We start from the raw sequence: 27,173 nt of genomic DNA on the forward strand, positions 1-27,173 counted from the left end.
TCAGTGTGAAAAAAATAAGTGTATAAAAATCACTACTAAAAAATCTGTGTCAAATAAGTCAGTTTAACTCAGTGCAAAAACAGTGGTTAAAAACTAAAAAAAAAAACTCAAATGTGTAAAGCAGATAGACAACCGTGTACCGTGTCAGCATCATCTGCACACCTACGGTTGCCATGACAACCTAGAGGCTTGTCTCCAAAAGTTTGTACATCTAAAAAACAGAGGGGACAAATATGTCATGGAATATACGATAATTTCTATATATGTTCTATTGGATAGCGGTACGTGTACCACTAGTGGTGTGCAGGCTGCATCTAGTGGTAAGCCAAAAAAAAAAATCACTTGATTAAAATACAGTGTTTTATTTTCCTATATTCAAACAAAGTGTTACTGTTCAAACTGTGTGTATTGTCACTGTTGCCAAAAATACTATATAAACTTGTTAGATAAATCCTCGACCTTGTTTTTAATGAAAACGTAGGCCTACTATGCTACTGTATTTTAATGTTGGTCATTATGGTGGTACTTGGTGAAAAAGGTTTAAGAACCACTGACTTAACCTATTTTGGGATTTTTTTTTTTTTTTCCTTCACACACAGCTAAACGTGTGATGATGACGTAGGCTAGAATGTCAGGTGGAGGTGTTTTTCCCCCAGAGCACATTCCGTCATTCCTCGAAGCCCGCACTTGCTCTGCGCATGCGCGTGCAGATGTGTCACACAGGGCTGAAGTTGTTCTCCGCTAGAGGGCGCGGCGACGGGACAGGACCGGGCATGGGCCGCACCTAGCTGGCACTGCTGCCCGGACACGGAAAGGTTTCGGAGGGCAAGGTGAGAGTAACCAAAAGACGTTTTTCCACACACCGGCTTAAAAAAAATTAATAAATAAATAAAAGCACGATGCATGACGTCATCGGCTGGAGATGACGGCGCGTGCAGGACCAGATGAGGTCTCCGGTGCTGATGCGGTGACGGTGTCTCTGATGGACCGGGGCGAGGGGCTCTGATGGCTCCTCTCGGTCCGGGCTGGAAGGAGACCCAGAGGGAAGCGTACAGCAGGTATCTGAGGAGTGACGCGGAAGAACCACGGGGCGACTGTCGTGTTTTTCGCCGGAGGGTACGAGCGGGAAGGGGAACATGGCCGCGCAGTCGGACGGTAAAGCCGGGATGGGTTTCGCCCACTTCTACGACGTCGACGCGGACGAGCCCCTGGACTCCGCCGCGCTCCACATCTGCCAGTGCTGCCGCTCGTCGGCGTGCTACTGGGGCTGCCGCTCCGCCTGCCTCGGCTCTCTGGTCGGCGGCGGACAGTCCGGGGGGGTCGGCGTCCGGGAGACTCACTGCCCGCCCCGGGAGCAGCTGTGGCTGGACTGCCTCTGGATCATCCTGGCCCTCCTCGTCTTCTTCTGGGACGTGGGCACGGACCTGTGCCTGGCGCTGGACTACTACCAGCGGCGGGACTACCTGTGGTTCGGCCTCACGCTCTTCTTCGTGCTGGTGCCTTCCGTGCTGGTGCAGATCCTGAGTTTCCGCTGGTTTGTGCAGGACTACACCGGCGGGGGGCTCGGGGAGGTGGAGGGTCTGACAAAGCGGGGCTCGGTGGCCCCGGGGTGCCACTATCCCGGCAGGGACCGCCTGCAGCTGGCCACCATCTGGCTGTGGCAGGCCGCCGTTCACATCCTGCAGCTGGGGCAAGTGTGGCGGTAAGTGGGCTGCTGCTGGGGGCGCGCACACGCACGCAAACACACCCACTTGCACGCCCATACACACGTGCACACTCACACGCTCACACAAACGCACGGTTTACACACATACACACACATTCTTGTATTTGTGACCTTCTTGAGACCTGTGGGAAAATGCCCACCTCTTTCGGACCACCCTTTCTAGATATATAAAGATTTGTATTTACAACATCAATAATACATACATACTATGCACATATAAAAAAGGTAAGCTTTTATTTTATTTTTTTATTTTGTATTTTCTGTTTGTAGTTGGTTTTTAATCTTCATTATTTACTTCAAGTTATTACAGTATGTCTCTATATACAGATGTATTTATTTTTTTAAATTTATTTTGGCCAAAGGGGGCACATTTCAATTTCTTACACACACTTGTTATTACATCCGTTGGCCAGAGAGGAACACTTCAAATTTTTACACACACTTGTTATTTCATATGTTGACCAGAGGGGGAGCACTTTTAAAACCGACACACCCTAATTTTGATAGATTTCACCACCAGTGGTGCAAATGAAACATTTTCTATCAGATGCAATAGTTTTTCCGTATTGGGACCATGATTTGGGTTCACCGGTCCTCATATGGAAGGTACTTTTCCTTGTTGATGTCTCAAGAAGGTTAGAAATACAAGAACACACACACACAAACACGCACATTCTTGTATCTGTTACCTTCTTGAGCCCTCCGAAAAATGCCTACCTCTTTAAGACCACCCTTTCTAGATATATAAAGATTTGTATTTACAACATTAATAATATATACATACTATGCAAATACTTAAAAGCTTGTTGTGAAAAATGAGTTGGAATTTCACAAGAAAAAGGTTACAATTTCACAAGAAAAACTTAGAATGTTGGCAGTATTAATATAAAAGTCATAATTTTACTCAACGCAAGTTAAAATTTTACAAGAAAAACTGAACATCTGTGCAATATTGTGATAAAAGTTGGAATTTTACTCAATAACAGTCGCGATTTTACAAGAAAAGCTTAGAATTTTGGCAATTTTATGAAAAGAGTCGTAATTTTACTCAACAAAAGTCACAATTTTATAAGAAAACTTTAAAATGTTGGCAATATTATAATAATAATCAGAATTTTACTTGGCAAAATGATGACAAAAGTCATAATTTTACTCCAAAATGTCACTATTTTACAAGAACAACAAAAAAATTGGCAATATTGTGATAAAAGTCAGAATTTTATATGACCATTTTGCATTAAAAAGTAATAATTTTACATAAAAAAGTAATAATTTTACGAGAAAATGTAATATTACAGAGACAGAAAGAATATGAGAAATTGTTCCCAATTTTATAAGAAAAAAGTCGACACATTGTGAGAAATTTTTGTTGTTGTTTGTAATTGATTTTTAATCTTCATTATTTACTTCAAATTATTACAGTATGTCTCTGTATTACATATTTATTTTCTTTTTTTAATTAATTTTGGCTAAAGGGGGCGCATTTCAATTTTTTACACACACTTGTTATTTGTTTACGTTTAAAACCAACACACAGTCAATTTGAAAAATCCCTCCTTTTTGGGACCACCCTCATTTTGATAGATTTCACCACCAGGGGTGCAAATGAGACATTCTCTATTAAATGCAATGGTTTTCCATATTGGGACCATGATTTATGTCCTAACTTGATTATCGGTCCTTGTTGATGTCTCAAGAAGGGTAGAAATACAAGCACACACACACACACAAACCTGAACTCCATCCATCCATTTTCTACCGCTTATTCCCTTTGGGGTCGCGGGGGGGCGCTGGAGCCTATCTCAGCTACAGTCGGGCGGAAGGCGGGGTACACCCTGGACAAGTCGCCAACTCATCACAGGGCCAACACAGATAGACAGACAACATTCACACTCACATTCACACACTAGGGCCAATTTAGTGTTGCCAATCAACCTATCCCCAGGTGCATGTTTTTGGAGGTGGGAGGAAGCCGGAGTACCCGGAGGGAACCCACGCTGTCACGGGGAGAACATGCAAACTCCACACAGAAAGATCCCGAGCCCGGGATTGAACCCAAGACTACTCAGGACCTTCGTATTGTGAGGCAGATGCACTAACCCCTGTTCCACCGTGCTGCCCACAAACCTGAACTCCACTTGTTAAATGGCACAAGCAAAATGTAGATGAAGCTGAGAGGAGTGTTCAGCTATCACGCTTCACTGATTTTACATGTGTAGTGAAGCCTGTTGGAGTTCATACATCACGTAAGGTTCTTTGAATGTTACCATTACTGATCCACAGTTGTGGATTCATGGTAACGTGTGTGTGTGGGTGTGTGTTCTTGTGTGTGTGTGCTGAAAGTAATTTCCCCCAAACGTGTCATATTCGTTTGTGCTGCAAAATTATTTTGACTAAATATTATAGTTTATATATAATTACAATTTTAAGTCTCCTCAAACGTGCCCCAATCGTTTGTGCAGCAGAAATGTTTGTGTCGAACTAATAATAGTTTTTATGTTGTTTACGTTTTAATGGTTTTTATGATAATATTATTATTCATAACAAGCCCACTAACCATGTCAAAATCGACCCAATCATTTGTGCTGGTTTGTGCTAACTATTATAACTTTTATGTTATTAACATGTTATGATTCATAACCAACCAACTTTGTTTGTGGTACATTTGTGCTGCAAATTTTTGGACTAACTGTTATAGTTTTTATGTTAGTAACATGTTATGATTCGTAACCAGCCGCCCCACCTTCTCAAAATCTAAACTGAAGGTCCCAATCGTTTGTGCTGACTATTATAGTTTTTATGTTATTAACATTTTATGTTTTTTATGTTATTAACATGCTACTATTCATAACTAACTATTGTCCCATTACTCGTTTGTGGTACATTTGTGCTGTAATTTTTTTCGACTATGATAGATGTTTTTATGTTATTAACATTTTATGATTCATAAACTGCCCCCCCTTGTCAAAATCCCCCTAAACTCGTTCTATTCATTTGTGTTATATTTCTGCTTGTTTGTGCTGCAAAAGTCTTTTGTCTATTATAGTTTTTATGTTGTTCACGTTTTATGGTTCATTTATTATTCATAACTAGACCATGCACTAACCATGTCAAAATCACCCCAAACTTGACCCAATCATTCGTACTAAATAATATAACTTTTATGTTAGTAACATCTTATGATTCATAACCAGCTCCCCCCCCCACCTTGTCAAAATCACCCTAAACTTGTCCCAATCATTTGTGCTGACTATTATAGTTTTTATTTTATTAACATTTTATGTTTTTTATGTTATTAACATGCTGTAATTCACAGTTGTTTTTTTCGACTATTATAGTTTTTATGTTATTAACATTTTATGATTCATAACCCCCCCCCCCCCCCCCCCACCTTGTCAAAACCCCCCTAAACGGGTCCTAATTGTTATTTCTGCTGGTTTGTGCTGCAAAAGTCTTTTGTCTAACTATTATAGTTTTTATGTTGTTCACATTTTATGGTTTTTATGACGTTATTATTCATAATTAGCCCACTAACAATGTCAAAACCGACTCAGACTTGTCCCAATTGTTTGTGCTACATTTGTGCCAACTATTATGTTTTTTATGTTATTAACATGCTACTATTCATAACCAACTATTGTCCCATTTGTTTGTGGTAGATTTGTGCTGTATTTTCTTTGACTAACTATTATAGTCTTTATGTTAACATTTTATGATTCATAACCAGCACCACCACTTTGTCAAAATCCCCCTAAACTTGGCATATTTATGTGTGTTATATTTCTGCTGGTTTGTGCTGCAAAATACTTTTGTCTAACTATTACAGTTTTTATGTTATTCACGTTTTATGGTTTTTATGATTTTATTATTCATAACTAGACCACTAACTTTGTCAAAATCCCCCCGAACTTGACCCAATCATTTGTGCTGGTTTGTGTTAACTATTTTAACTATTATGTTATTAACATGTTAAGATTCATAACAACCACCTTCGTTTGTGGTACATTTGTGCTGCAATTGTTTGACTAACTGTTATAGTTTTTATGTTAGTAACATTTTATGATTCATAACTAGCCCCCCCACACACACACACCTTATCAAAATCCCCTTCAACTTGTTTAAGTCTAAGTTTGTGCTGACTATTATAGTTTTTATGATATTAAGGTTTTATGTTTTTTATGTTATTAACATGCTACTATTTATAACTAACTATTGTCCCATGATTCGTTTGTGGTACATTTGTGCTGTAATTTTTTTCAACTATGATAGCTTTTATGTTATGAACATTTTATGATTAATGACCAGACCCCCACCCCGCCCACCTTGTCAAAATCCCCCTAAACTTGTCCTATTCGTTTGTGTTATATTTCTGCTGGTTTGTGCTGCAAAAGTATTTTGTCTAACTATTACAGTTTTTATGTTATTCACGTTTTATGGTTTTTATGATGTTGTCATTCATAACTAGCCCCCTAACCTTGTCAAAATCAACTCAGACTTGTCCCAATCGTTTGTGCTAAGTTTGTATCAACTATTATGTTTTTTATGTTATTAACATGCTATTATTCATAACCAACTATTGTCCCATTCGTTTGTGGTACATTTGTGCTGTATTTTCTTTGACTAACTATTATAGTCTTTATGTTATTAACATTTTATGATTCATAACCAGCCCCCCCATTACCACCACCTTGTCAAAATCCCCCTAAACTTGTCCTATTTGTTTGTTATATTTCTGCTGGTTTGTGCTGCAAAAGTCTTTTGTCTAACTATTATAGTTTTTATGTAATTCATGTTTCATGGTTTTTATGACGTTATTATTCATAACTAGACCACTAACCATGTCAAAATCAACCCAAACTTGTCCTATTTGTTTGTGTTATATTTCTGCTGGTTTGTGCTGCAAAATACTTTTGTCTAACTATTACAGTTTTTATGTGTTGTTCACGTTTCATGGTTTTTATGACGTTATTATTCATAACTAGCCCACTAATAATGTCAAAATCAACCCAAATTTGTCCCAATTGTTTGTGCCAACTATTATGTTTTTAATGTTATTAACATGCTTTCATTCATAACCAACCATTGTCCCATTCGTTTGTGGTACATTTGTGCTGCAATATTTGTATACTTTTTTATAGTTTGTATGTTAACATTTAATGATTCATAACCAGCCCCCCCACATTGTCAAAATCCCCCTAAACTTGGCCTGTCAGTTTTTGTTATATTTTGTGCTGCAAAAGTATTTTAACTTGTCTAAAAACTCTTAATGTTTTTATGTACCGTATTTTTCGGAGTATAAGTCGCACCGGAGTATAAGTCGCACCTGCCGAAAATACATAATAAAGAAGGAAAAAAACATATATAAGTCGCACTGGAGCCCGGCCAAACTATGAAAAAAACTGCGACTTATAGTCCGAAAAAGACGGTAATTCACGTTTTATGGTTTTTATGACGTTAATATTCATAACTAGCCCCGTAACCTTGTCAAAATCGACCCAAAACTTGTCCCAATCGTTTGTGCTAACTATTATGTTTTTTATGTTATTAACATGCTACGATTCATAACCATCCTCATAACATACACACTATAATAGTTAGATGAGAAGTGTTTGTACAACTGGGAAAAGTTTGGGGAGGTTTTAGCAAGGTGGGGGAGGGGCTGGTTATAAATCAGCTTTTGACAAGTTGGGGGCGGGGGCTGGTTATGAATCACAAAACAGTAGTAACATAAAAACTATAACAATTAGACAAAAAACATTTTGCATCACAAACGAATGGGACTAGTTTGGGGAGATTTTGACGAGTCAGAAAATGTATTTTAGAATAACTTATGATCCGTAACGACACACACTTCACACCGCTCTCTCAATGGGTGTGTGAAAAAAATATATCTGTCGCCTCCGTGTCTTTATATTTTTCTGTACCATCTCATTCCCTTTTGCCTTATTCTTTGCTCTCTGAGAAAACTCCGTTATGGTGTCCACTGGCCTCTGGGCCAATACTATCGAGTAAGTGTGTTTACATCCGGGTATGTAAGGAGGGAACGCCACTGCAGCCCCCCGCCTACACAGTTGTAGGGTTAAAACAACCAGCCTCCAATGCACACACACACACACACACACACACACACACACACACACACACACACACACACACACACACACACACACACACACACACACACACACACACACACACACACACACACACACGTGTCCTTTGCAATGGACCCTCCTACCTGGGGAAAGTGTAAGGGACATAAGGAGAGGGGGAACTGATTGGGATGGATTGCGAAAATGGAGAGGATGGAGGAGCACTGGGAAGAGAGAGCAGAGGCACAAGAAGAAGGTGCAGGAGAGAGGATGGAGTTGATGATGGGATGTAGGATGAAGGGGAAGATGTGGGAAAAGATTGCTTGCACACAACACCAGGAAAAAAAAGGGTGGTGGGGGGTGGAAGAAAAAAAGAGAGTGATGGGGGAGGGTTGGTGTATATAGGATCCACTCTGTATTGTTTGCAATTATCCAGCGCAAGCAGCTGTCAGGGTCACATGATCATACCTTTAGGACTATGTTTACACTGCAGGCCAAAGATGCCCAAATGTGTGATTTTTTTTTTTTTTTTTAATCAGATTTTTTTTTTTTTTTTAGCTGACTGTTTACACTACAAGTCAAATGTGATCTTTAACAGACTGTAGTGTGAATGCGCACAGGCCCCAATGTGGCCCCAATGTGGCTCCAATGTGGCCCCAATGTGGCTCCAATGTGGTCACTTGCATGCAACAAAGGAAGTTCACCGAATAACGTAAATGAACAAGGAAGTCGCTACTACTACAAAATAAAATAAAATTCACCTTAATAATGAGTGTTTTTTTTTTTTACGTGAAATTAAATGAAAGTAATATAATTAGAGATGTCCGATGATGGCTTTTTTTTGCCAATATCCGATATTCTGATATTGTCCAACTCTTAATTAGCGATTCCGATATCAACCGATACCGATATACCGTATTTTTCGGACTATAAGTCGCAGTTTTTTTCATAGTTTGGCCGGGGGTGCGACTTATACTCAGGAGCGACTTGTATATGTTTTTGCCCTTCTTTATTATGCATTTTCAGCAGGTGCGAGTTATACTCTGGTGCGACTTATACTCCGAAAAATACGGTATACAGTCGTGGAATTAACACATTATTATGCCTAATTTTGTTGTGATGCCCCGCTGGATGCATTAAACAATGTAACAAGGTTTTCCAAAATAAATCAACTGAAGTTATGGGGAAAAAAATGCCAACATGGCACTGCCATATTTATTATTGAAGTCACAAAGTGCATTATTTTTTTTAATATGCCTCAAAACAGCAGTTTGGAATTTGGGACATGCTCCCCCTGAGAGAGCATGAGGAGGTTGAGGTGGGCGGGGTTGGGGGGGGGTATGGGGTAGCGGGGGTGTATATTGTAGCGTCCCGGAAGAGTTAGTGCTGCAAGGGGTTCTGGGTATTTGTTCTGTTGTGTTTATGTTGTGTTACGGTGCGAATGTTCTCCCGAAATGTGTTTGTCATTCTTGTTTGGTGTGGGTTCACAGTGTGGCGCATATTTGTAACAGTGTTAAAGTCGTTTATACGGCCACCCTCAGTGTGACCTGTATGGCTGTTGACCATGTATGCCTTGCATTCACTTGTGTGAGTGAAAAGCGGTAGATATCATGTGACTGGGCAGGCACGCAAAGGCAGTGCCTTTAAGGTTTATTGACGCTCTGTACTTCTCCCTATGTCCGTGTACACAGCGGCGTTTTAAAAAGTCATAAACTTTACTTTTTGAAAGCGATACCGATAATTTCCGATATTACATTTTAAAGCATTTATCGGCCAATAATATCGGCAGTCCAACATTATCGGACATCTCTAAATATAATGTATGTATGAATATATAGTACCGGCCAAAAGTTTGGACACGCCTTCTCATTCAATACATTTTCTTTATTTCCATGCCTATTTACATTGTCGATTGTCACTGAAGGCATCAAAACTATGAATGAACACATGTGGAGTTATGTTCTTAACAAAAAAAAGGTGAAATAACTGAAAACATATTTTATATTCTAGTTTCTTCAAAATAGCCACCCTTTGCTCTGACTACTGCTTTGCACACTCTTGGCATTCTCTCGAAGAGCTTCAAGAGGTAGTCACCTGAAATGGAGGTGACTGAAATAGAGAGAATGCCAAGAGTGTGCAAAGCAGTTATCAGAGCAAAGGGTGGCTATTTTGAAGAAACTAGAGTATAAAACATGTTTTTAGTTATTTCACCTTTTTTTGTTAAGTTCATTCATAGTTTGTAGAGTGTAGAGTAGAGTATATGTAGTATATGTAGTATATATTTATATATTATATATATAATATATTATATCCATCTATCCATCCATTTTCTACCGCTTATTCCCTTTATATATATTATATTATTTATTATTATTCTTGTCTATTGTGAGCGAACTGTGGTGCTGAATTTCCCCCAGGGATCAATAAAGTACTTTCTATTCTATTCTAGTTTTGATTCCTTCAGTGACAATCTACAATGTAAATAGTCATGAAAATAAAAACACATTGAATGAGAAGGCAGTACTTTTGGCCTGCACTGTATGTATAGTGTAATATATTTTGGAGAGTTCTAATCTTTTTATGGCTGTTAAATAGAGGCTACACAGACACCAGCTTTATTTTTCTACTCACTTACGTAAACAACTTATGCGATGTAGTTATTAACATGTAAGCAAATTCACCACAGCGTCAATTCCAGTCCTTCAACAATCACTGTTTCTCAGATTAAAATATATATTCATATATTACATATAGACTATTATTAGCGCACTATTGACCAGGGATGCACCAAAATTTCGGCTGTCGAAACCGGATGTCGTGATGAAGTATGCACTTCCGCTGGCAGGCTGTGTCTTTCGTAGCTCACCCAAAGTTGACGAAAAAGTCGTATTTGACTGAAGTCACATTTGAAAAGATCGGATCCCAATCGGATTCGATTGCTACCTCCTGATGTGGCCTGAATCTAATGCGAAAAGACAAGATTTGAAGCACTTTGGAGCGATTAGACCGGCAAGAAAAATCTGATCCGTGTCATTCGAAGGCAAAACAAATCTGATTTGGTGGGCAGTGTAAACGGGGGCCTAAATCACGAGTGTCCGCAGTGTGACCTGTAGCTAATTTTTTAACAGCTCACGGTGGAATCCTTAGCATTCTAATATTAGCAAGCTAGCTTTTTTGCAGGTATACACCTCAGAGTTGTTATTTATGCTCACGTTAGTATGCTTGCTTTTTTTTGATGCATGTTAATGTTAGCATGCTAGCTTTTAAACACATTTTTCAGGTAAACACCTCAGATTAGGGCTGGGCGATATGGCCTTTTATTAATATCTTGATATTTTTAGGCCATGTCACGATACACGATATTTATCTCGATATTTTGCCTTAGCCTTGAATGAACACTTGATGCATATAGTCACAGCAGTATGATGATTCTATGTGTCTACATTAAAACATTCTTCTTCATACTGCATTAATATATGCTCATTTTAAACTTTCATGCAGAGAGGGAAATCACAACTAAGTCAATTGACCAAAACTGTATTTATTAAACAGTTATTAAGCAGTGAAAAAACATTCATGTTATTTCCCAAACAGAAAGTGCAAGATTGTCAGAGACATTTTAAAACAAGCTATTAGTGCACTTTTGTGCATGATGTCACTAAGATGACATATCAAAACAACACTAAATTAAAGTGCACTTTTTGTACAGAACGCCACTACAATAGTTTAAAACCAATAAAGTGCACTTTTGTGCATGATGCCACACAAGATATTTCAAAAAGTGTCAAATAAAAATTAGCTGCATAATAGGAAATCAAATAGTGTACGTGTTGATGTGGAAATGGAAGACGCCAGGCTCAATTGGGTCAGTGCTGGTTGCTTCGGCATTTTGTTGGCTGTGGCACTGGCCAGAGATGTTGACATGCGGCGTTTCAAGCACTCTTCATTCTCTAGCGGGTGACTTTTCAAATGATGCTACAAATTAGTAGTGCTGCTACTTTTTGTAGCAACGCTTTTGCCGCATACTTGACATATTACGGTTGTCTGTTCAACATCTTCCCGCTTGAGGCCAAATCACGGCCAGACGACGGACCCCGTGCTGTTTTTCTTGGGAATTCATTCTTCTTCCTCCATTTGTTACCAGATTCACACCTTCTCTCTCTCGTATTACCACTCGAACCGCTCCGCTTGCACCACCTGCCACAGCTAACTTTACCTATGCTGCTACCTCTCTGCTCCGCGAGGGCGTATGACATTGCACGCGCGACAGTATGTGACGTATGTAAGAAGGTGCGCTTGTTTTATGTCTCTGTGAGAAGGAGAGACAAGAAAGAGTGAGAAGAGCCTGTAGTGTAATGCCCGCAGCTAAAAGCAACTGCGTGAGAACGTATACTCGAATACTCGATATAGTCATTTTCTACATCGCACAGAGACAAACCCGCGATATAGCGAGTATATTCGATATATCGAGTATATTCGATATATCGAGTATATTCGATATATTGCACAGCCCTACCTCAGAGTATTATATTTTGGCACTTGACACATGTTACAGTTAGCATTTTAGCATGATAATATAGGCATGCTAGTTTTTTCAGCTAATTTAGCAGGTATACACCTCAGTGTCATATATTTTGGTATTTCACTTATGCTAACTGTAAGCATGTAATTTTTAACATGTTAGCATAGTACTGTTAGCTTTTTTAGCTAAGTTTGCTCATTTTTTGTTACTTGATGCTAACAGTTAGTATTGCAGTCTGGCGTTGGCTCTTCAGCATTCACAAGAAAATGTCCTGTTCTTTTGGAAAAACATCGTGCTGGTTTTGAAGGTGAGCAATTCCAAAATGGCCCCCACATCCTTTGATTTTGTCAGTCTGTGGCCCTCAGGGGAAAAAGTTTGTGCACACCTGCTTTAAACCTTAATATTGCTGGCTTTACAACCATTTCTAATCAAAATGCTGTTTTTTTGTTTTGTTTATTATAGTTATGGACTCAAGGTCAAAGCATATTGTGATCCAAAATTCCTCACTTCCTGCTGTTGGAAGAGCTTGCATTAGGGCGTGTGTGTGTGTGCTGTATTATTCATGCTATGTGGCTGGAATTGCTACTTTCTAAAACGCACATGACTCTAATGGCAACACGCAGCACCAGGCATTCTGTAAAAGCATGCGCTGATGCCTGTGCACACGTGGAATATCATTAAACTATGTGCACACACACACACACACACACACACACACACACATTCAGTGCCTAGGGGGCTTTTTAATTGAAATCTTTGCCTACATTCAACCCCACATGATCTGCTGCTGTGTATCAACAACAAAAACGGAGCATCTTTCATTTGCTCGCTTGTTTGTTCACAAGATCAGAAGGAGAAGCCTCAAAAATATTTGTATCCCAACTTCAAGAGCCTCACGTCATTAATGTTTAGCATTGCTCTTGTCCAAAAGGCAAGTAGAACACAAAAGTACATAGAAAATGTTCTGACTATAAATAGTTATTTTATTGTTGTTCAAAATGTGTAAGTCATATGTACTACAGGGATCCCTCGTTTATCGTTTTTTTCATTGGTGGTAAAGGAATTTTTGCAAAGTACCATTATTTGTGATTCTAATATTTTCATAATTGAATCAACGTAACACCCATCAGACATCTGACTGTTCCCACCCCCACGTCCCTCTTATTGCGATCTTCCTGACAATGCTAAAATGTAAACTATTGTCAACCTGCACATCAATGCAGTTTCTATGTCGCTGGACAAAGCTCAAACAAAATCTTGTTGTTCATGTATGACTTAAGTGTTATTATGACAATGACAATAAAGGAATTGATTGATAATTAGAGCTAGAGTTGTCGCAGCAGAATTTCAGTCATTAAGGCCCCTTCTACACTAAGTCGGCTAAGGTTATCCAGGGTAAATCCCAACTAACCTTATCCTTGTTCACACACACACGATGGTTGTTTAAGACCCCCGGCCCCTCCGTCCGCCGGCGCAACGCAACCTAGTACGCATGCGCGGAAAATGCGCACGTCATAGTCATCTCCAGTGTTGCTTTGTGTGCAACATCTTACATTAAATGTAACTTATCTGAACAATATCCAGTGTTGTGGTATTTCAATGAACTGGAATCCAGTGTGCTGTGGGGCCCTATTGTAGTGAATCACACCTGAGCCATTATAAATTAATCAAATCTTTAATGGACAGGTGAAATTAAACAATGTGATAAAGAACATTTTACATCAATCAATCTAGGGATCTAGATATCGGGTCAGGACACTCCTCACTCTTTTGCCTTCACCTTCATTGTCCATTCGTTTTTGGTGACTTTATATACTCTGGACCGAGACGTTGAGTCCACGACATACATGGCTGACTATAACTGATACAGTCTGCTTTGCCAGTCCAAATGCATTCGATGTTTTCCGTAGTCTTCCCTCGACGGCCAGGTAATACAAAGCACACGCTACCTTTTTTTTTATCACATCCACGGTAGCCTGCATTCTCGTTGTCTCTCCTTTGGCAAATGGACAAAGTTTTTCGGTAAGTAGAATCACAGCTGACATGGACATTGGAAAGTTCTCTTGCCGTCTGAGAAGTGTTGTATCCCAAATAGCTGCAATCGCTTTCTCTTAAGGTCTTCATGTGTGATTTCCACAAGCGTCTGTACATGTAGAGGAAGGGGAAATACGGGCATGTCTGGATGACTCGCATCCATCTTTCTAGTGCAGTGGTTCTTAACCTGGGTTCGATCGAACCCTAGGGGTTCGGTGAGTCGGGCTCAGGGGTTCGGCGGACGTCAAAACACACCCGACTCATTGTGTAAATAAAAACTTCTCCCTATCGGCGTATTACAGATACGACAACAGCAGAAGTCAGACTGATTTGCAGGTGTGTAATTTGTTGTGAGTTTATGCACTGTGTTGGTTCTGTTGTTTGAACAAGGTGATGTTCATGCACGGTTCATTTTGTGCACCAGTAAAAAAACATAGTAACACTTTAGTATGGGGAACATATTCACCATTAATTAGTTGCTTATTAACATGCAAATTAGTAACACCTTGGCTCTTAACTAGTCATTATTAAGTACTTATTAATGCCTTATTCGGCATGGCCTTATTATAACCCTAACCCTCTGACCCTGGTCCTAACCCTCTAACCCTAACCCTAACCAAAAAACTCTAAATGAAGTCTTTGTTACTTAGAATATGTTCCCCTAGTGTCCTAAAAACTCTAAATTAAGTCTTTGTTACTTAGAATATGTTCCCCATGCTAAAGTGTTACCAAAAACATATAACTTTGTCTTGAATTTGAAAAAAAAACATCATTTTATTTTTTACTAAAGAAGGGTTCGGTGAATGCGCATATGAAACTGGTGGCCGGGATTCGGTACCTCCAACAAGGTTAAGAACCTCTGTTCTAGTGTTTACCTCCGAGTGGAAACAGGTTGTTATGAAGCTGGCTGTGGCGCGTTCTTTCTGGCGTCACTTCCTCTCCGAACTCAGTTTGTAAACGATCGATGAGTCCATACAAAACTAAAAGCCGGAGATTCAAGAAATACACTGCGTACTTCCATCCATCCATTTTCTACCGCTTATTCCCTTTGGGGTCGCGGGGGGCGCTGGAGCCTATCTCAGCTACAATCGGGCGGAAGGCGGGGTACACCCTGGACAAGTCGCCACCTCATCGCAGGGCCAACACAGATAGACAGACAACATTCACACTCACATCCACACACTAGGGCCAATTTAGTGTTGCCAATCAACTTATCCCCAGGTGCATGTCTTTGGAGGTGGGAGGAAGCCGGAGTACCCGGAGGGAACCCACGCAGTCACGGGGAGAACATGCAAACTCCACACAGAAAGATCCCGAGCCCGGGATTGAACCCAAGACTACTCAGGACCTTCGTATTGTGAGGCAGATGCACTAACCCCTCTGCCACCGTGAAGCCCCACTGCGTACTTACCCTTGTAAAAAATTATCCAAGGAGGGGGACCTTAAACGATGGTTTAGTGTGGCTGACACGATGGTTAGGCTAAATAATTATTCCTTTAAGGAGTTATCCAGCTTAATGTAAACAGGGCCTAAAACAGATTCCTTTGAAATAGAGGCTAAGGTGTTTTTTTTCCCTCAGCCGTCACCGGCATTTGAGTGACAGCCACGTTTGGCAATCAGAATTGTTGAGCGTCACGTTTGTTCGTCTCTCGCTTCAAACAGGAAAAAAGACGTCTCACTTTGTACAATGCCTTTGTTCAACAGTGGAATTAACTGAACAGAGTGACCCCTCTTTTCAGTCATTAACAATCTTTGTCGGCCGCCGCCAACACACACTCACGGAACAGAGAGCCTCGCGACTCGCCAGTAAGAAGTTCCGCAAACTAACACAAATTAGTAGGAAAAACATCAGATTACAAAGCCAAATATCCCGTTGTGGGAATATTCCAGCCTCAATCGGATGGGCAATAAGAGCCCATAATCACAGACGAATAAACGATAATGCAGCCGTGATTACGTGATGGCGATGAACAAAAAGACGTCAGACCTAATTTTTCCAACTGGGAAAAAAAAATACACTTTAAGATATTCAATATCTATTTAGGTTAAATTTTTGCTTACAGAAATGAGCCCATTTAATTTTTTGCTTTTTTTATTTATTGAGGATGAGTTATTTACCTTCCAATTACAGTACAATAGTAAACAATTCTACAGTAATGATAAATACAAGTGTATATCCTTTTAAATAGTTACCTGCGTTACTATTATATATTATGATTACATTACATTATAAACACTGCATAGTTTTATCGAATATTTCTCCAATTTAAGGTCATGATGTAGACCAGGGGTGTTAAACTCATTTTAGATGGGGGGCCACATGGAGAAAAACCTACTCCCAAGTGTGCCGCACTAGTAAAATCACGGCACGATAACTTAAAAATAAAGACAATTCCAGATTTTTTCTTTGTTCAAAAATAGAACAGGTACATCCTGAAAATGTACGAATCATAATATTGTTGGGGGGTTTTTTATACTTACATGTTGCGGTTAATAGTGTTCTATCTTTATTTGTCGTTATTTATACTTTCTGAACAAATTATGTGATAATGTTCATCAGTGGTGTTCATTTTCAATCTATCAAGATAAAAAAATTATATCAAAATCAAATTATAGGATGTTATTTATATTTATCCAAGGTGAGTGGAGTGTGTGGATGGTGGAACGGTTGAGAAATGTGGGAATGGTGCTAGTTCGAGGAAGGCCCCATTCATTTTCAATGGGAAAAATGTCCCGGAAACCTGGGAATTCTGGGTAATCTGGGGTATATATTTTTTTAAATTTCTGATCGGATGAAAACTGTGGGCTGTGGCCTCCGTCAAACCCTTGCAGCGGAATGACAATGAATAGATAATTTTTTTAGTGTAGAATTGCATGTGCACAAGCATTCACACAGTAATAAACATGTTGAATTCCAACTGAATTAAAACATTGTTTTATCTTTTCGAAGTGCAAGTATAATCTCATGAATGATGTGTATTCCTTGTGACCCGTGCAGGTACATCAGAACACTGTACCTGGGCATCATGTCCCGTCGCCAAAAGGAGCACCAGCGCCGCTGGTACTGGGCCATGATGTTCGAGTATGCCGACGTCAACATGCTCCGGCTGCTGGAGACTTTCCTGGAGTCGGCACCTCAGCTGGTCCTGCAGCTGTGCATCATGATCCAGGAGAACCGCGCCGAGACGCTGCAGTGTAGGTGGACCGCCCGGCGTGTCTGTGCGATGCACACAAAACAGCAGTTGTTCTCATGCTGATTAGCAGTTTGGGCGCATTGTACTCAGTCATTTGGCCGGCGATGCAGCTGCTTGTTGGATTTGAAGTGTGTGTCGTGTTCAGGGGAGCACGGATATGGGGGATGTGCTCGCCTTCTGCACGATCTTTCTAAATCATTCAAAATGTAGCACCTGTGTGCTACTTGCTTTATGTAAATACATGACTAGTACTGGGGGTGGATGCATACAGTAATAGCTGTGGTTTTTGTTGTTTTCTTGATCTGTTCGGCCACTCACGCAAATCATATTGTTGATATGGATGCCCATATCTGCTGTGCAGATGCCCTTACTTCCGGTTTCCCGATTTGTATTTGACTTTATTAGATGCATTTATTTACTGTTTGGTGCAGAAGTTAAGAAAAAGAACACAGAGGGGGAAAATGCGGTGATAAAACAGAGGGAGACAACAACAACAATAACAGAACTACCTCAGCAAATACGACATATACAAATATGATCACAAAAATTATAAAGAAGAAATTGTGAAGTCGATAGTAACAATACATTAATGGCGTTGAACATTATTGCACTACAAATGGAACATTAAAAATACTAATAGTAAAAACAAAATTGATTTGAATTACCTGTATTATCAACATTACAACCACTTCAAATGCAACAGTATATAAATGTATAGAATTCGTGAATAACAAAAAGGATATAAAGAGGGGGGAAGAGAAAAAGAAGCAGACTATTTTAACCTTTTACATTGTTATGGTAAAGCATAGGATATACTTTCTTTGGCTGGAAAAAAAAACAATGTTGTGGGTTCTTATGTGCCATATTATTGTTATTTGAGTCTATAAATATGTTTATCTTCTTCCGTATTAATTTGTAGGGGTGTCAAAGTCTGTTTCATTAAGGTATGGCCGCCCTCACAGGGCCCCTTCTAACAGTGAATAACATTAATATAAATGTTTAAAGCAAAATGAGGATATTACTACGCAATTGCCTATGCATTTGATTTTTAATTTTTTTTTTATATGGACACTGTAAAAATCTGTAGATTTTGTTCAGTTGCCAGAATTTTATCCTAAAATGTATTGTGTTTGTTACACATGTTACTGTAAATGGAAAAAAGTACTACTGTTTTTTTGTGGTAAAATTCAACAAATGACCTGCCGTTTTTTTGTTGTTTTTTTACTGTAAAATCTACAATTGTTGTTTTTATAGAATACTATGGTAAATTGAATAACTGTACCAAAACGGAGTTGCCAGAATCGTACCATGAAACAGTGGGGCTGTTTTTCTACTTACAGTAATGTGCTGTGAAAACTTTATTGTAAAATGTAGTCATTTTTAGAGCGTACAATTTGATGGATAACTTGCTTTAAAACCATAAGCCAAGCAAATGTTTAGGTTTTTTTCCTCACAAAAATATTTTTTGTAATGTATGACAGTATAATATTTGTTGCATTATTAGAAAATATTACAACTTAAAAGATATGCATTTGCATGCTGTACGTCAAAATGGAAATACATTTAGCAATAAAGGTTTTGTAGTAGTAATGGGCTGTTTATGCAAGTTTATATTGTTGTATGACGTTTGCAATGGAGAAAGACGTACATTTGTTTTGTATTCGTGTCATTATCTAAGCTAGCTAGCGATTAGCACGTTCGCTGCTTCTCCAGGAAATAGGACATATCAGCGTGAGTTTACCAAAGTGAGGTAATTAAAGTGGCTGTTTGAAACTTTACGCCCATGCCTACAGGGTGTTGACTTTCCAAAGTGTTGTTAGCATTATCTACTGCTCTCTTCCAGCCTTGGACATGTAAACTACGCCAGCGAATGATAGCGATTTGGCAAAGTTTGGCTACTAACATTAACTATCATTAAATGTACTGTATATTCTTTATGGAAAGAGTGTTTTACATTTTTCCAATGGGTGTCATTTTAAAACATTTTATGGCATTATGGACGTTTTTCATAATATCCACAAAGTTCAGTGAGCAGGTTGTGTGTTGTGTTGTGACCTTTATGTGAGTCGCATTTTTTTTTTTGCACCATGACTAGGGAAGGTTGTTGTGCATTGTGTCACATAACTAAATGCAGTGCTATAATTGCAAAGTACTTTCAAGGGTCATTGATTTGATTTACTCACATTGTCCACAAGATGACAGCAAATCATGTAGCATTCAGAAACCGGCTGATATTTAAGATTAATTTGAAAGCACTCCGCTGTGCGATGATTTATTGAACTCATTACGTGTCGCGGGCCAAATTGAAGACGCTGAGAGGCTGCACTTGGACCGCGGACCGTAGTTTGGACACCCCAAAAAACCCATGATTCAAACTAACCGTGTCAGGTCAACCAAACTATTCAACTCTTAAAAAACTGTGCCATCTCTAAGGTTACGTTCACACTGCAGGGTAGGACGTCCAATTCGGATTTTTTTTGTCAAATCCGATCTTTTTATGTAATAGTTCACTTAACATAAAAAATGCAATGTCTAATGTGAACGCAATCTGAACCGTATGCAGACAAGACATCATGACGTCCTACGTAGGTCTCAGTCCTGGCACATTTGTCACAATTTCAAGGATTTTGTGCAATCGAAGTCAACGTTTTCTGTATGCAATCACTGCACGTAGAAGATTGGGAAGGAAGAGGGCAAGCATTTTGGCTCTCACAGTTTGTGGGGCATTTCTACGTCTGCTCCGAAGAGCGTCAGAGGCAGGAGTGGTGGAACATTGACGTGAGTTCCTAAAACATTATTTTTTCCTGTTTTCTGCTCATTTGTCAACTATTTATTTTGAAGCAGTCTAATTTGGTGAAGAATTATGACGCTTATCGCTACTTGATGGCGTATTGGTTATGGAATGAAGAAGACCGGAGCGTTCAGTCACATTCTATAGATATCTGATTTATATCCACATACGAAAGAGGCCGTGGTCGGATTTGAACATTTCAGAATTGCACTTTGACATGGAAAAAATCCCATGCAGGTCACTGGGCAAACATATCTGAATTTATCCACAGTTTGAACACGGCCTAAGATTTCGACATTGCTTCCCAAGACACTCTAAACCATGGGTGTCAAACTCTGGCCCGCGGGCCAAGTTTGGCCCGCCGTGTAATTTCACTTGGCCCTTGAGGCGATATCAAATTAACACTAAAGCTGGCCCGCCGATTATATATTGCGGCGGTGCCGCGGTAACACCGCATTCACCGCTAATTCTAATACTTGCCAACCCTCCCGGGAGTCTTCCAAGCATCAACGCCCCTCCCGAAAATCGTCACGTCTGCTTTTCAGCCAGTCCGACGATTATATATTGCGGCGGTGCCGCGGTAACACCGCATTCACCGCTAATTCTAATACTTGCCAACCCTCCCGGGAGTCTTCCAAGCATCAACGCCCCTCCCGAAAATCGTCACGTCTGCTTTTCAGCCAGTCCGACGAGTGCTGGCCCAGTTACATAACATGTGCGGCTTCTGCACGCACACTCAATTGAATGCAACGCATACTTCATCAACAGCGATACAGGTTACACTGAGGGTTGCCGAATAAAAAACTTTAACACTGTTTGAAATATACGCCACACTATGAATCCACACCAAACAAGAATGACAAACACATTTCGGGAGAACATCCGCACCGTAACACAACATAAACACAACAAAACAAATACCCAGAAACCTTTGCAGCACTAACTCTTCCGGGACGCTACAAGGTGTGTGTGTGTGTGGGGGGGTGAGGTTTGGTGATAGCGGGGGTGTATTTTGTAGCGTCCCGGAAGAGTTAGTGCTGCAAAGGATTCTGGGTATTTGTTCTATTGTGTTTATGTTGTGTTACGGTGCGGATGTTCTCCCGAAATGTGTTTGTCATTCTTGTTTGGTGTGTATATTTCTAACAGTGTTAAAAAAAATTATACTGGCACCCTCAGTGTAACCTGTATCACTGTTGATGAAGTATGCATTGCATTCACTCGTGTGTGAGTACAGAAGCCGCACATATCTTGTGACTGAGTCGGCACATTGTTAGAATGGATGAAAAACGGACGTGACGATAGCTCGTAGAGTACGTTAAAGGCAGTGCATTTAAGACACGCCCCCAAGACTGTGGTCCGGGTGGACGAGATATAATGACTGATGAACACCTTTGTTCGATAATGAAGGTTGCCTCAGCTCAAAGCTTGAGCCCCGACATTAATGAACTAGCATCCAAGAAAAGATGCCAGGTATCTGGCTTGGGCACATCAGATTAGATCAGTGTGTTGCAAATTGAGCAGTTTAAAGACCTGAATGGTTGTTTTTTTCATTGTTATTTTATTTTCAAATTTATTAGCCTGTGGAAAAAGTTAATGTTGATATTTACCTCAGAAGGCTGCAAATAGAAAAGAGTCATTCTATTTTTATTTAAATTGTATTTGATATGCCATTGATATTTTTTAATTATTATTATTATTATTTGAAACTCTATTTTGCATGTCACTATAAAGTTATATAAGCCTTGCTTGTTCAATATTTAATGCAAAACTTGTTTGGGTCCCTATTAAAAGGTTCATTTGTTCAACCTTGGCCCGCGGCTTTGTTCAGTTTTAAATTTTGGCCCACTCTGTATTTGAGTTTGACACCCCTGCTCTAAACTGACTCAACCTAAATGTGTGCCCACTCACGATGAAGTGTCTCCAAACTTTGCTGCAATGGATTAACTGCGAGGAAATGAAGCATGATCCTTGTCTCTCTCCCTCCCTGCAGGCATCTCCTCCCTCGCCTCTCTCCTGTCTCTCGCCTGGGTCTTGGCCTCCTACCACAAACTATTGCGAGACTCGCGTGATGACCAGCGCAGCATGAGCTACCGCGGGGCCCTGCTGCATCTCTTCTGGCGCCTCTTCACCATCTCCTCGCGCGTCCTCTCGCTGGCCCTGTTCGCCTCGCTCTTCCACATCTACTTTGGCATCTTCGTGGTGGTTCATTGGTCCGCCATGGCCTTCTGGGTGGTGCACGGGGGTACCGATTTCTGCATGTCCAAGTGGGAAGAGGTGCTCTTCAACATGGTGGTGGGCATTGTCTACATCTTCTGCTGGTTTAACGTAAAGGAGGGTCAGACTCGGCACAGGATGGTGGCGTACTACACCGTGGTGCTGGCTGAGAACACCATCCTCACTGGGCTGTGGTGAGTAAGAACAACAACAAGAGTGATGTGACGACACCGACTGGATAAACAACCGCAATCTACTGTTTGGCATATACATAAACAACAGTAAAATCATGGCACCTGTGACCTGGAATAATATATTACCAATCCAAACAAATCTACTTTATATGCCAGAAACTGGCAACAGCTAATAAAAAGTTGGTGGAGGTTAAAAGGAAACATATTTAATAGATTAATACCACATGACTATCTGAAGTGCTGTTTGTGTTAAAAAAAAGAAGAAAGATGGCATGCGTAGTGCAGGAAAACATGACTTCAATGTCAAAAACAAAATAGTGCAACTGGTAAATGCACATGCAGGGGAAACAAGAACCAGGAAACAGGCAACAGGAACCAGGAAACAGGATAACAGGTTACAGGAAACATGAAACACGCAACAGGATACAGGATACGATCATTGAGCCCTGACTGGAGGGCGAGGCAGGCATAAATAGTAGCCTGATTGGCAACTGCAACCAGGTGTGCCAGGCTGCCAATCAGGGACAGGTGAAGGAAACGAGCACTCAGGGAGACATGCAGGAAATGGAACCAAAATAAGAGCGCTGACAGGAAATAAACACAAACACAGAGGAAAACCCCAAAATAACCAAAGTGTCAGTAACAACCCTGACAGCATTATATTGTGCCAAGCAAATACCACCCCATATGTGCCTGATGCACATACAGCACCAGAAACCGCAATTAGCCCTGCTAATGTTGGAACGCATTTCCTCAGCGTGTCAGCATATTGAGAAGGAAATAGGCACTGACACTACCTATATCCACATAGGTTTTATTTGTCGAAAATATACTTTGCCCTGTCATTTGGATGACACATCGACATACAGGCTAACGGTCATATTTTGACCGGGCTAGCATGCTAAGCATTACACTAGGATCGAAGCAGCATCACACTAAGCTTTCGTTGCAGGAACATACTAGCTTTGTTAGACAAGGTCATACACTGTATTGTCCATTTCTATTTATTAGAAGTAATAAGAAAATGTAAATGCCTTACTTACCTATCAAGGATGAAATAAGCAAGTTTGGCGTCAGATGAAAAAATCTTCTCGGCCTTCAATCGTCTCCATCTTTTAAAGGCATCCTTGATACAAATCCTCGTTTTGTTCCTGGCTTTGTCATGAATAAGTTGAGAATCGTAACAACGCCTTTTAGATTTACAAGGTCTGACATGTTTAGTAACTTTAACAGTGGCAGTAGCTAGACAAAGGTGGCGGTGCATAACTGGCAACCTTGATGTAACACACTCACAGACTTTCTAATTGGTCAAACGGTGGAGGGCGAGGCATCAAACTGAAAACAATAACAATATTTCGGGGCTGTAAATCAAATTTTTAAATGAGCATATCCCGGCTGAACTACCATTATCCGTTACGAAGGTATTAAAAAAAAAAAAAACATGATTTATTAATGCTTTTTGTCATATCAGGGCCAATTGATGATGACTTGACATGACATTATTACATATGGCACCTTTAATCAAGATTCGGATCGTTGTTGTTCCATTTAAGTCCTGTGGAGGGCAGTAATGTGACTAAACGAACTTAAAAAATACAACAAAATCAATTTCCAGTACAACCCTCCAAGAACAAACATGCACAGACCCCTGGGGTTGGCGCCCCATTAAAAAAAAATTAGGAAAGGTAAACATGGCAGGCCGATATTATCGGCCGATAAATGCTTTAAAATATAATATCAGAAATTATCGGTATGTGTTTTTTTATTATCGGTATCGGGTTTTTTTTGTTTTTTTTTATCAAATCAACATAAAAAACACAAGATACACTTACAATTAGTGCACCAACCCAAAAAACCTCCCTCCCCCATTTACACTCATTCACACAAAAGGGTTGTTTCTTTCTGTTATTAATATTCTGGTTCCTACATTATATATCAATATATATCAATACAGTCTGCAAGGGATACAGTCCGTAAGCACACATGATTGTGCGTGCTGCTGGTCCACTAATAGTACTAACCTTTAACAGTTAATTTTACTCATTTTCATTCATTACTAGTTTCTATGTAACTGTTTTTATATTGTTTTACTTTCTTTTTTTATTCAAGAAAATGTTTTTAATATATTTATTTTATTTTATTTTATTATTTTTTTAAAAAAGGACCTTATCTTCACCATACCTGGTTGTCCAAATTAGGCATAATAATGTGTTAATTCCACGACTGTATATATCGTATCGGTTGATATCGGTATCGGTTGATATCGGTATCGGTAATTAAAGAGTTGGACAATATCGGAATATCGGATATCGGCAAAAAGCCATTATCGGACATCCCTAATCATTTTCAATTATTTTTGCTAAGAACACTGGTCAATTAAGACCGTCCTGATGGTATTATGGTTTGTCATAATCAAGCATTGCGTGCACCTGCAGGTACGCCTACAGGGACCCAGCGCTGACCGACTCCTACGCCATGCCAGCATTGTGCGGCGTCTACTTGACGTTCGCCGGCGGCGTCCTGGTCATGCTGTTGTACTACGGCTTCCTGCACCCTGCGACCGCTCACCTCCAGCCGAGCCCCGCCTCATCCTGCTGCGCCCAGCTGCTTTGGGGTCTTCCCCTTCCCCCTTCGGCCCCGCCCACCGCTCCGCCCACCCCCGCACACATGACCAAGTCCCAGACGGAAGACGACGTGGCCGAGACTTGTCTTCCTGTCTTCCAGGTGAGGTCGGTTCCTCCCACCTCCAAGCCCGAGGGCCCGCTTATTAAGATCGACATGCCCAGGAAGCGTTACCCGGCGTGGGACGCCCACTACGTTGACAGGCGCCTGCGGAGGACTATAAACATCCTACAGTACATCACACCGGCCGCTGTGGGTATACGCTACCGTGACGGACCCCTGCTGTATGAACTTCTACAGTACGAGTCCTCACTTTGACACACACACCGTGGCACACTTTAATGCACACACTTTTCACAAAAACACGCACATTCCTTCCGGGGACCCTGCGAGTCTCTTAGCCGTGACTCAACGAGTCCACCGAAAACCCCGCTTCTCTATCAGCAACTCAGTCGTTTACTGTTACATCTGGGTTAAAAGCTGAAGAAATACGAGCACATTTCACACCAGATCGAGTCTCTACCTGCTGTTTACGTTGCGTCGCGCACAGGAAATGTATGGGTTCGTTGCAACAGAGACACCAGTAAAGTGCTGGCTAGGTCATGGGAAAAAACTCGAGCCACAGACCAAGCAAGTTTATAATGTTCGAGCAAAGTCCTCCCAGGTCCTTTGATTCTAGCGACTGTCTGAATAAAGCGAGTAGACGAGAAGTTTTACAATTTATCCTACAAATAATATAAGTACAAACAAAGGGATACCATAGAAGACCGATCTCTACAAAGCCCGGCGCGTTCTCTGAAAACGGTGTCCCTCCTTACTAGCTTTTGTCCATAGAATGACCTCTTACGCGTGGGAAATATTCCTCTAACAATAAATATTGCGGGTGTCAAAAAAATCAGTTTCCGAATGAATCGCGATTCTTATTTGTAACAAATTAAAAACAATTTTTTAAATCTGCCCTGTCCAGCCACTTTGATAAATGAATGGATAGAGTTTTATTAAACAAAAACAGTTTTCTTTTAAGTAATATATACATTGATCAGAGCTATGTATCTATTTTATGGAGGAATGTAGTTAATCATAGAACTGGCACCCAACGCTATTAAAGTATTGATTTTGAATTGAGAATCGTTTTGAATCAAGAATCGATTGTGAATCGAATCGTTAGCCCCAAGAATCGAATCGTGTTGTGTCCAAAGATGCACAGCCCTATTACTATTAGGGCTGTGATCTGTATCTATTACGCTAATAGATACAGTCGTCCCTTGCCACATCGCGCTTCTAATACTGGGCTTCACCACATTGCGGGTTTTTGAAAGCCTATCCGACAGCTAAATTAAGCATGTTCAAGCAGGCTAAATGAACTAAAAATATCAATACTACAGTAGTATTGGCCACTAGAGGAGACCCAGCCAATCAGAGCACGCTGTTCAGTGTTGTGGTCTTTGAATGGCTTGCCCTCAAGCAGCATTACTACTGTGGGTATGGTTGGATTTTTGAGAATCCTGTGTGTGACTGAAGCATTAGGGTACTGGAACAGTGTAACATCTGTGAACAGATAATACTGTATCATCTCTTTCTCTTTTGGACTTTAAGTAGAGGTGAGGCAAAACCTAACCCAGACCCACTGTATATTGGACTAAAAGAGTGTAAAGCTGATTAATTTCATTTTAAGGAGGCTCTCATAATGTTGAAAAACATATTTAGAAGGTCATAAACTGTTTTCTTAAATTCTCATTTTATTTTTAAAGATTCCTACTTAGCGGAAATTCCGTTAACAATTA

At 40.2% G+C, this 27,173-nt stretch overlaps 2 protein-coding genes across 3 annotated transcripts in view; one reads left to right on the forward strand and one right to left on the reverse strand.

Annotated features, from left to right (window-relative positions):
• gckr (glucokinase (hexokinase 4) regulator) overlaps nt 1-27,173 on the reverse strand; it is an 87,650-nt gene that overhangs the window by 39,300 nt on the left and 21,177 nt on the right. For both annotated transcript variants that reach the window (XM_061984973.2, XM_061984972.2), the window contains exon 2: nt 17,392-17,591. The gene's annotated coding sequence lies outside the window, so the exon portion shown is untranslated. The remainder of the gene's footprint in view (nt 1-17,391; nt 17,592-27,173) is intronic.
• On the forward strand, nt 815-26,725 carry xkr6a (XK, Kell blood group complex subunit-related family, member 6a). The gene is made up of 4 exons (XM_061984974.1): nt 815-1,702; nt 17,373-17,569; nt 22,350-22,767; nt 25,203-26,725. Exons 1-4 carry the CDS (start codon nt 1,137-1,139, stop codon nt 25,705-25,707), a joined length of 1,686 nt encoding a protein of 561 aa, XP_061840958.1. The 5' UTR covers nt 815-1,136; the 3' UTR covers nt 25,708-26,725.

This window comes from Nerophis lumbriciformis, linkage group LG23 (genome assembly GCF_033978685.3).
Source record: "Nerophis lumbriciformis linkage group LG23, RoL_Nlum_v2.1, whole genome shotgun sequence".
Lineage (NCBI taxonomy): Eukaryota > Metazoa > Chordata > Actinopteri > Syngnathiformes > Syngnathidae > Nerophis > Nerophis lumbriciformis.

Bases quoted from the DNA above. Each gene is read 5' to 3' on its own strand.
- xkr6a (XM_061984974.1), top strand. From the start codon at position 1,137: ATGGCCGCGCAGTCGGACGGTAAAGCCGGGATGGGTTTCGCCCACTTC. The intron at 1,703-17,372 runs GTAAGTGGGCTG...TGACCCGTGCAG, and splicing joins CAGCTGGGGCAAGTGTGGCG to GTACATCAGAACACTGTACC. The intron at 22,768-25,202 runs GTGAGTAAGAAC...GTGCACCTGCAG, and splicing joins ACCATCCTCACTGGGCTGTG to GTACGCCTACAGGGACCCAG.